This window comes from Oncorhynchus nerka, linkage group LG18 (assembly GCF_034236695.1).
Source record: "Oncorhynchus nerka isolate Pitt River linkage group LG18, Oner_Uvic_2.0, whole genome shotgun sequence".
In the NCBI taxonomy this organism is placed as follows: Eukaryota; Metazoa; Chordata; class Actinopteri; order Salmoniformes; family Salmonidae; genus Oncorhynchus; species Oncorhynchus nerka.
The window spans coordinates 52,011,124-52,020,817 of record NC_088413.1 but is presented as its reverse complement, the minus strand read 5'-3'; the positions used below and the strand labels follow the sequence as shown (position 1 = coordinate 52,020,817).

At 41.7% G+C, this 9,694-nt stretch overlaps 3 protein-coding genes across 3 annotated transcripts; 1 reads left to right on the top strand and 2 right to left on the bottom strand.

The window, feature by feature from the left end:
* Positions 1 to 2,795: 2,795 nt before the first annotated feature.
* LOC135561632 (putative uncharacterized protein DDB_G0286901) lies at positions 2,796 to 4,571 on the top strand. The gene is made up of 2 exons (XM_065003351.1): positions 2,796 to 2,803; positions 2,909 to 4,571. The coding sequence occupies exons 1-2, from the start codon at positions 2,796 to 2,798 to the stop codon at positions 4,569 to 4,571; spliced, it is 1,671 nt and encodes a 556-aa protein (XP_064859423.1).
* LOC115146610 (membrane progestin receptor beta-like) lies at positions 4,317 to 6,437 on the bottom strand. The gene is made up of 4 exons (XM_065003279.1): positions 6,088 to 6,437; positions 5,659 to 5,928; positions 5,356 to 5,571; positions 4,317 to 5,249 (listed from the first exon to the last, which is right to left on the bottom strand). The coding sequence occupies exons 1-4, from the start codon at positions 6,370 to 6,372 to the stop codon at positions 4,914 to 4,916; spliced, it is 1,107 nt and encodes a 368-aa protein (XP_064859351.1). The 5' UTR covers positions 6,373 to 6,437; the 3' UTR covers positions 4,317 to 4,913.
* A 1,212-nt stretch (positions 6,438 to 7,649) lies between these two features.
* On the bottom strand, positions 7,650 to 9,005 carry LOC115146609 (interleukin-17A-like). The gene is made up of 3 exons (XM_029688681.1): positions 8,973 to 9,005; positions 8,275 to 8,450; positions 7,650 to 7,895 (listed from the first exon to the last, which is right to left on the bottom strand). The coding sequence occupies exons 1-3, from the start codon at positions 9,003 to 9,005 to the stop codon at positions 7,664 to 7,666; spliced, it is 441 nt and encodes a 146-aa protein (XP_029544541.1). The 3' UTR covers positions 7,650 to 7,663.
* Positions 9,006 to 9,694: the final 689 nt, after the last annotated feature.

Here is a 9,694-nt window from a genome sequence, read left to right as displayed (position 1 = left end):
CTGTGGTGTGGTGGACCGGGCACATGCACGCTGACATGGTCACCAGGTGTACGGTGTTTCCTCTGACACATTGGTGTGGCTGGCTTCTGGGTTAAGCGGGCAGTGTGACTTGGTTGGGTCGTGTTTCAGAGGACGGCATGGCTCTAGGCCTTCGCCTCTCCCGAGTCTGTACGGGAGTTGCAGCGATGAGACGACTGTAAATTCCAATAGGATATCACTAAATTGGGGAGAAAAAGGGGTCAAATTAAAATGTAAAAAGTAGGTTCAAACTATGTTTGTAAATAATTGCCATATGTGTTTCTACATGGACTGTTGTACAACTAACTTCCTTAACAGTAAGATAACACTAACACATGAAAGAAACACAGGAACATCGGAATAACATGCTAGGAATATTGAGGTATTGTTTTGTGCACCCTGATACAAACACTATAAGAATGTCATCACAACTGGACAGATTTTGTGTTTTGGGAACATATCTCTTGTAATGTACACACCGTGTTCCCACAACCTAATTAAATATTCTGGGATCCTTTAAAGAACACAGAATGGCTCTTCTGTCAACATTCTTACAACATCAATGGAGTGTGTTGTTCACCCTGATGCAAACATTATCTGAATGTCAGCATAACTGGACAGTTTTAGTGTTTTGGGAACTTATTTTGGGAACTCCACAATGTTCCCACAACCTAAAGAAATGTCTATGAACTTTTAAAGAACATACAAAAATGTTCTGGGAACATTGTTGTAACGTCAGGTGAATGTTTTTGCCCCTAAAATAAACATTGTGTAATCATCTGCACAACTGGACTGTTTTTGTGTTTTGTTCACATATTTTTTGTGATAACCCCACAATGTTCCCACCAGACTGTTCCCACAACCTATTAAAACATTCTGGGAAACTTTAAAGAACAGGCTAAATGTGATCATGGAACATTCTTGCAACATCAGGCAAATGTTTAATACAAACGTTCAATAATCTCTTGACAAATCATCAGCACGACTGGACAGTTTTTGTGTCATGAGAACATTTTCCGCAACCTAACAAATGTTCTTGGAACTTTCTGGGAACAGAACCAACTTTGGTTTGCTGGGTTGTCATATTCTGACATGCTTAATCTCGCTCTCCCACCCTGATAAGTGTCAACATGTATGCCTAGCTTTCAGAATCACAACTATAACAGCTCAAGTTATTAGGTTAAGTGTATGTTTTATTTATAAAGACCTGCACAGATATTGTAATTTTAGGTAACACTTTACATTCAACCCTTACATTAGTGTGTCCTTATTACTGGGTAATTATTACTCTGAATACAGTGCAACAAGCTCTTTAAGTATTATTGCACTGTACTTACAGCAGTGAAAAGTAAGTACGAGTTTAAAAGCAGTAAAAGTCTAGTGTCATTATGTGAGTGGTTCAGTGTCATTATGTGAGTGGTTCAGTGTCATTATGTGAGCCAAAAAGATAATCAAGGACCTCAGCCACTCAAGCCACGGCCTGTTCACCCTACTACCATCCAGAAGGCGAGGTCAGTACAGGTGCATCAAAGCTGGGACCGAGAGACTGAAAAACAGCTTCTATCTCAAGGCCATCAGACTGTTAAATAGTTACCACTAGCCGGCTTCCGCCCAGTACCCTGTCCTGAACTTTAGTCGCTGTCACTAGCCGTTTACAACCCAGTTACTCAACCCTGCACCTTAGAGGCTGCTGCCTATGTACATAAACATCTAACACGGGCCACTTTAATAATGGAACGCTGGTCACTTTAATAATGGAACACTGGTCACTTTAATAATGGAATGCTGGTCACTTTAATAATGGAACACTGGTCACTTTAATAATGGAACGCTGGTCACTTTAATAATGGAACGCTGGTCACTTTAATAATGGAACGCTGGTCATTTTAATAATGGAACGCTGGTCACTTTAATAATGGAACGCTGGTCACTTTAATAATGGAACACTGGTCACTTTAATAATGGAACGCTGGTCACTTTAATAATGGAACACTGGTAACTTTAATAATGGAACACTTGTCACTTTAATAATGGAACACTGGTAACTTTAATAATGGAACGCTGGTCACTTTAATAATGGAACACTGGTCACTTTAATAATGGAACACTGGTCACTTTAATAATGGAACACTGGTAACTTTAATAATGGAACACTTGTCACTTTAATAATGTTTACATAATGTTTTACCCACTTCATATGTATATACTGTATTCTAGTCAAGGCCATCCTATTAAACTATTGCTGTACATATATTATTCTGTCCTACATATTCTACAGATATACAATACACAACAATAGACACAAATCTAAAAAATAAAAAAATAAAGTAAATGAATGGAATTAAGAAATATAGAAAAGTTAGGATGAGCAATCTCGAGGTCCGGAGTATATATATATATATATTTTTTTTTAGATTTGTGTCTATTGTTGTGTATTGTTAGATACTACTGCACTGAGCTTGGAACACACACATTTCACTACACACACATTATATGCTAAACATGTGTACGTGACTAATACAATTTGATTTGATCGGATTTATTTGGTGAATACAGGGCTGTGTTTGAGGCGGATTGAGAATGTGGTAGAGGAGCTTTAGCATGACATCACCCCAGGGTGCTGATTGAGACATACTTTAGCAACAGGATCTAACCTTCACCGACACACAGTCACTCATGCACCCATGCATGAATGTCCTTTGTGTTCGCAGTGGCCATGGCTCACTAAACCTGTATACGTGTCTGTATTAGTGTGAGTAGGATCACATTGTTGAAAGATGCATGTGTCAGAAAGTTTAGTTTATTGTTTGAAAAATTATGTTTGAAACAGAGTGAACCTAAACAGTGTGAACCTAAACAGTGTGAACCTAAACAACGTGAACCTAAACAGAGTGAACCTAAACAGTGTGAACCTAAACAGTGTGAACCTAAACAACGTGAACCTAAACAGAGTGAACCTAAACAGTGTGAACCTAAATAGTGTGAACCTAAATAACGTGAACCTAAACAGAGTGAACCTAAACAGTGTGAACCTAAACAGTGTGAACCTAAACAGAGTGAACCTAAACAGAGTGAACCTAAACAGTGTGAACCTAAATAACGTGAACCTAAACAGTGTGAACCTAAACAGCGTGAACCTAAACAGAGTGAACCTAAACAGTGTGAACCTAAATAACGTGAACCTAAACAGTGTGAACCTAAACAGTGTGAACCTAAACAACGTGAACCTAAACAGAGTGAACCTAAACAACGTGAACCTAAACAGCGTGAACCTAAACAGAGTGAACCTAAACAGTGTGAACCTAAACAACGTGAAGCTAAACAGCGTGAACCTAAACAGTGTGAACCTAAACAGCGTGAACCTAAACAGTGTGAACCTAAACAGCGTGAACCTAAACAGTGTGAACCTAAACAGAGTGAACCTAAACAGAGTGAACCTAACCAGTGTGAACCTAAACAGCGTGAACCTAAACAGAGTGAACCTAAACAGTGTGAACCTAAACAGTGTGAACCTAAACAGCGTGAACCTAAACAACGTGAACCTAAACAGCGTGAACCTAAACAGCGTGAACCTAAACAGCGTGAACCTAAACAACGTGAACCTAAACAACGTTAACCTAAACAGCGTGAACCTAAACAGCGTGAACCTAAACAGAGTGAACCTAAACAGTGTGAACCTAAACAGCGTGAACCTAAACAGCGTGAACCTAAACAACGTGAACCTAAACAACGTTAACCTAAACAGCGTGAACCTAAACAGTGTGAACCTAAACAACATGAACCTAAACAACATGAACCTAAACAGCGTGAACCTAAACAGCGTGAACCTAAACAGCGTGAACCTAACCAGCATGAACCTAAACAGCGTGAACCTAAACAACGTGAACCTAAACAACGTTAACCTAAACAGCGTGAACCTAAACAGTGTGAACCTAAACAACATGAACCTAAACAACATGAACCTAAACAGCGTGAACCTAAACAGCGTGAACCTAAACAGCGTGAACCTAACCAGCATGAACCTAAACAGCGTGAACCTAACCAGTGTGAACCTAAACAGTGTGAACCTAAACAGCGTGAACCTAAACAGCGTGAACCTAAACAGAGTGAACCTAAACAGTGTGAACCTAAACAGCGTGAACCTAAACAGCGTGAACCTAAACAGTGTGAACCTAAACAACATGAACCTAAACAGCGTGAACCTAAACAGCGTGAACCTAAACAGCGTGAACCTAACCAGTGTGAACCTAAACAGCGTGAACCTAAACAGCGTGAACCTAAACAGCGTGAACCTAAACAGAGTGAACCTAAACAGTGTGAACCTAAACAGCGTGAACCTAAACAGCGTGAACCTAAACAGTGTGAACCTAAACAACATGAACCTAAACAGCGTGAACCTAAACAGCGTGAACCTAAACAGCGTGAACCTAACCAGTGTGAACCTAAACAGCGTGAACCTAAACAGCGTGAACCTAACCAGTGTGAATCTAAACAGCGTGAACCTAAACAACATGAACCTAAACAGCGTGAAATTGTTAAATGCTTCTCAATAGGAACATAATCACAGCATGAATGTGCTTGGAGTAAAAGTGTTCATCTTTGCTTCACAAATCACAAATCTCCCTGCAGTAGATAGTAATGACAGTAGACACTGCCTCCCTATGGCCAAAGATGCACACTACAAATGAGACAACAACATACATAAGCCTATGATCACCAGTGAATTATGTTCAAAACAAATAAGTGACCATAAAAGCTAGCTATCAAGTCATCGGATCAAGGCCTTATAATATATAAGAATTCATCTTACAATCCCCAAATCTCTCTCTCCTTCCCCTTTTACCCTCTATTCCCATTCGTTCTACCTCACATCAGATCTCTCTTTCTCCCACTCTCTATCCTCTCTCTACCTCCTCCCCCCAACTGTCCTCCTTCCTCAGCCTCCTCTCCACCAATCTCCTCATGACCACAGCTGTCAGCACGCTACAGAACACCAGGGCAGGAAATGACACGGCTGCCACCAGTAGGCGGCACTCCCCGTACTCCCTCGTCAGGGACGCCCGCCGGGACAGGAAGTCCTCAAACACAGCTTCCTGTTGGGTCAGCGTGCAGAGGGAGAGGAGGAAGTGGAAGAGCTGGTGCCCGTGGCCGATGATGTCACAGTGCCCAGGAAAGAAACGCTCAGGCATGGGACAGGAGAAGAAGAACGCTGCCAGGAGGAACAGCAACACCTGTGTGTGACATCAGAGTGTCCGATTGTGTAGAAACCTCTCCCCAACCTCAATCTTCTCTATCTCTTTCTCCATCATTCCCCATCTCCCTCTCTCTCTCGCTCACCTGTATTGCGTGTAGGGTCATAGCAGGGTCGTCTCCCCAGGTCCTGCTGACCAGTCTATGTGCCACAGGACTGCTGTCTAGCAGGTACGCCAGACCGGTTGGCACGACCTGGCACAGCTTACGATGGAGTGGGTACGGGTGGCGGTAACTGAGTTTGGCAAAGCAGCAGCAGGCACAGGACAACCAAGCCAGGAGAGCTGCTGCAGGGAGGAACACCTAACAGAGGAGAGGTTTGTTTATAACTTTGTTCCTTTGTCCACTCATTCATTCACTCATTCACTCCCTCATTCACTCATTCCCCACCTCTCCTACTCGACTGCGTCTCCATGCGGGATCAGAGCTGTAGAAGTATAGAGCCAGGGCACAGCCATACTGGTACACAGCCACTCCCACATAGTCCAGGAAGAATAGGGCATAGTGGGCCAGCTCGGAGTGGGACTGGAGCAGGTGGGCTGTAGCGCTGCAGCACAAGTAGGTCAGAAGAGACAGGACGTAGTAGACCAGCGGTAGACAGGCCAGGTCCAGGTAAAGACCCAGCCCGTCTGGTCCATTCAGGGTCAGGCCCACGAGACCCTTAGGAAGGGTGATGAGGTTTAAATAAAAGGTTTAAATCTGCAGTAATTGTGTGGCATTATTTTGGACACAAATACGCACATACAAATGCATACATACAAAATTCATCTAAATCTAACCCTAACACACACTGAATTACACAAAAAAGTATTGAAGTACCCCTCCACACATCACAGCAAACACAGAGAACCTCAGGGCAACGCAGACTCCGGCCAGCAAGTGGCTCCACACGTTGATTGTCTCATTGTGTATCTGGAAGAGGCTGAGGAAGTAGAAGCTCCAGGAATGGCCCACGGGCCGGTAGCCAGACAGGATGTAGGGCTCACGGAAGAGAAGGGGGACCTCAGTGTCTCTGACGGTGTGGGGAAGAGAAGACAGAGAGGAGAGGAAGGAGGAGAGGGAACTCATGGGTTTTAGGGAGAGGGAGACAGATATACTGGGCATGGTGGAATTGGGGGCAGAGGGAATGAGGGGGTAAGGAGAATGGGGCACCTGTGAGGAGGTTTGAGGTGAGGTGAGGGGGTCTGTCTGTAGAGGGAAGGACAGCAGGTTGGTAACTGTGTTGGTCGAATTTGATGAGATGCATGCTTTGCCCAAAAAATTGGATAACACAATAAGAGGTGTACATGATTGTACATTTACAGACATATCTGTCATTGGACAAACATGTTACTAGACTTCTCATGCCTCTGGTGTATCCTCTGCCATATAATGCTCCTCTTTCAAAACAACATCAACATCAACATGCTGCTGACTAATCTGGTTACATATACTCACAGTGACCATCACAAAGACAAACCAGGAACTCAACCTTGTGAATAACAGTTAGCAGAAGACATACTTGTAGATGTCTACTATAAACTAAACCAGAAAGCCCTGAAGAAACATTTTCAAAGTGGATGTAGGAGAAACAAACCTAATAAAACAGAACTTTGAATTCCCCCTTTTAACACGTATATAACAAGTATAGGCTACTGTTCCACAGGGGTGAGAGAAGGAAAAAGGAACTAACCTGAAACTCTCCCTTTCTGGACTCTCCCACCTCTGACTACTGACTGCAACTTTATGTGTATCAACATTTCACTCCCACCGATCCCACACATCATTCCCTCATTATAGGGATCTATTTTGCTTGGCCATCTCTCTCTCTCTCACACACACACACACACACACACACACACACACACACACACACACACACACACACACACACACACACACACACACACACACAAGGGTAACAGACGGTATGTTCTACCTCATAGCTCTTAGTCAGCTTAATAAAACAATGAGTCTCCTTTTCTTAATGAATGTAAGAATTTGTTTCCAATTATGCTTATTTTCCTCCCAAACACAAACTGCAGACCACGAGGATAATCAGTCATGAGACATTCTTTAAATTGTAGTGAGATTTCCCTAGTAACTTCTACTGCTGATTTTTCAATTCTGATGAATGGACTGGACATTCTATTCTACTTCAAAAAATAATATATTTCAAAAAGTTTAAGACAATTGGCTTTTAAAAATGTTTTTATTGCTCAAATAGAACATATGTCAATGGGGATCTTTTTCTTGAATTCTACTCAACTATTCACAGTCAATTCTTCTGGCTTAGTGGGATTAACAAATGTTGGACCTCCCTAGTTACTTTAAATTAAAATACATTACATTTGGATTGAATTAAATGAATAACCAAACAAAGTAAGGCCACAGATGTAGTGTACTGCAGGCTACATCAAGTAGTCCTTGCCCAGGCACAGGTGCACCCCACGGCCACAGACAGGAAGGAGGCGCTGTAGCACTTCCTGGTGGCTGAAGTGTAGAGTACCACGACCTGCTGGTAGATAGGTACAGAGTTCTGCCCGTAGCGCATGTACTGGCTGCTGTTGGTGGGGTAGACACAGTACATAGAGCTGCACTCGGCCTCCCACATGGTCTGAGGAATACGGTTCTCCACTGTAGTGCTTCTAGAGATTAAACAGAGAGAGAAGAAAATAAATCAACAACAAATATTTAAACCTACGGATATTATTCACAGGCTTTACATAGAGCTTGTATTAAGATTGTAAGAAAGTCACATAACTCAGATCGAGGTCCATTTTTTTGAAAATGATTTCTTTTGGTACAGTATCAAATACTGTAGTGTGTGTGTTAATGTAAATTTGCGGTAGGTAGCCTAGCGGTTACGAGCATTGGTCCAGTAACTGAAAAGTCGCCGGTTCAAATCCCTGAGCCGACTAGGTGAAAAATCTGTCAATTGTCCTTGAGCAAGACACTTAACCCTAATTGCTCCTGTAAATCACTCTGGATTAAGAGTGTCTGCTATAGTATGTAAATGTAACTCACTTCCAGGTCCAGGGTGACAGAGAGCGTGTGTGAATGTTCCCATTTCCCTCTGATTCCTCTGTGGGAATCTTGTAGAAGTCTGAAGGGATGATCAGTGTTTCGTTACACCTGTCCTTTGTCACCTTCATTCCTTTCGCCATGGTCAGGCCCAGCAGCATAGACACACAGCACACAACCTGAGGATGGGAAGAGATGGAAATACAAGTAAATATGTTAGAAGTTATCTAACAAATGAACAGTGCTGAAACTTAAGCACAAAAACAGGCTAAACAAAAACCATTGGACAGAAACGGTTCTATTTTTATTTTTTTTATCAATTAAATGAATCAAATTGTCCAAATCGGATGTGACTCTGCACTGTACTAATAAATACATTAGAGATGATGCAACCAAAGAGTTTTTCGTTCATGAGATAAATTAATTTGCACATCACAAGTACATGGCAAAGAAAGAATGGCAAATAAGTACATGTATGGTCATCCTTATTAGGCAGCTAGTAGCCTAGTGGTTAGTGTTGGGCCAATAACCGAAAGGTTGCCATTTTGAATCCTTGAGCCGAGTAGTTGAAACATCTTTGGATGTGCCTTTGAATGAACCTTAAATGCTCTCGATAAGAGTTTCAATTATTACATACAATTTTCAGTATAACAAAAAAAACATTAGTAGTAGCTCTATCACACGCTGACTGTTATACTCACCAGGTACTTCGACACGTTGCTTTTGAGCTCCATCTCTGATCTCTGTCTGTCTATCCGTCACGTTTTTATGTCGAACTTCTTCCTCCGGGTGTGAAGTATTTATCTGAATGCCTTGAGTGGAAAATCTGCACGTAATATGGAAAACGGATCAAAAATGAGATAATATCTCTGACCTGACCTGTTTGTAGACCATTTGAAACAAAGGGGGATTCTGCAGATCTGAAATAGTTTGCCTTATCACTAAATCTACTTCCAGGCGCCTTCGGTGTGGAAACACCACGCAAAAGGTGTTCAAGTTCACCCAAATTACAAAATTACATATGGGTTTCCTTACCCTGTAAGCAGTCAATAGACAGAGTATGACAGCAATTCATACTTAGGTTAAGTTTCCCTGCACTTGTTTCGATATGGTAATTTTTTTTGCATTTTTGGCACAAATCCCGTTCAAGACCTAGTACAAATATCAGCATTTGTCACTTATACAATTGAAGTCAGAAGTTTACATACACTTAGTTTGGAGTCATTAAAACTCATTTTTCAACCACTCCACAAATGTATTGTTAACAAACTATAGTTTTGGCAAGTCATTTAGGACATCTACTTTGGGCATGACACAAGTAATTATTCCATCAATTGTTTACAGACAGATTATTTCACTTATAATTCACAGTCTCACAATTCCAGTGGGTCAGAAGTCTACACTAAGTTAACTGTAAATTTAA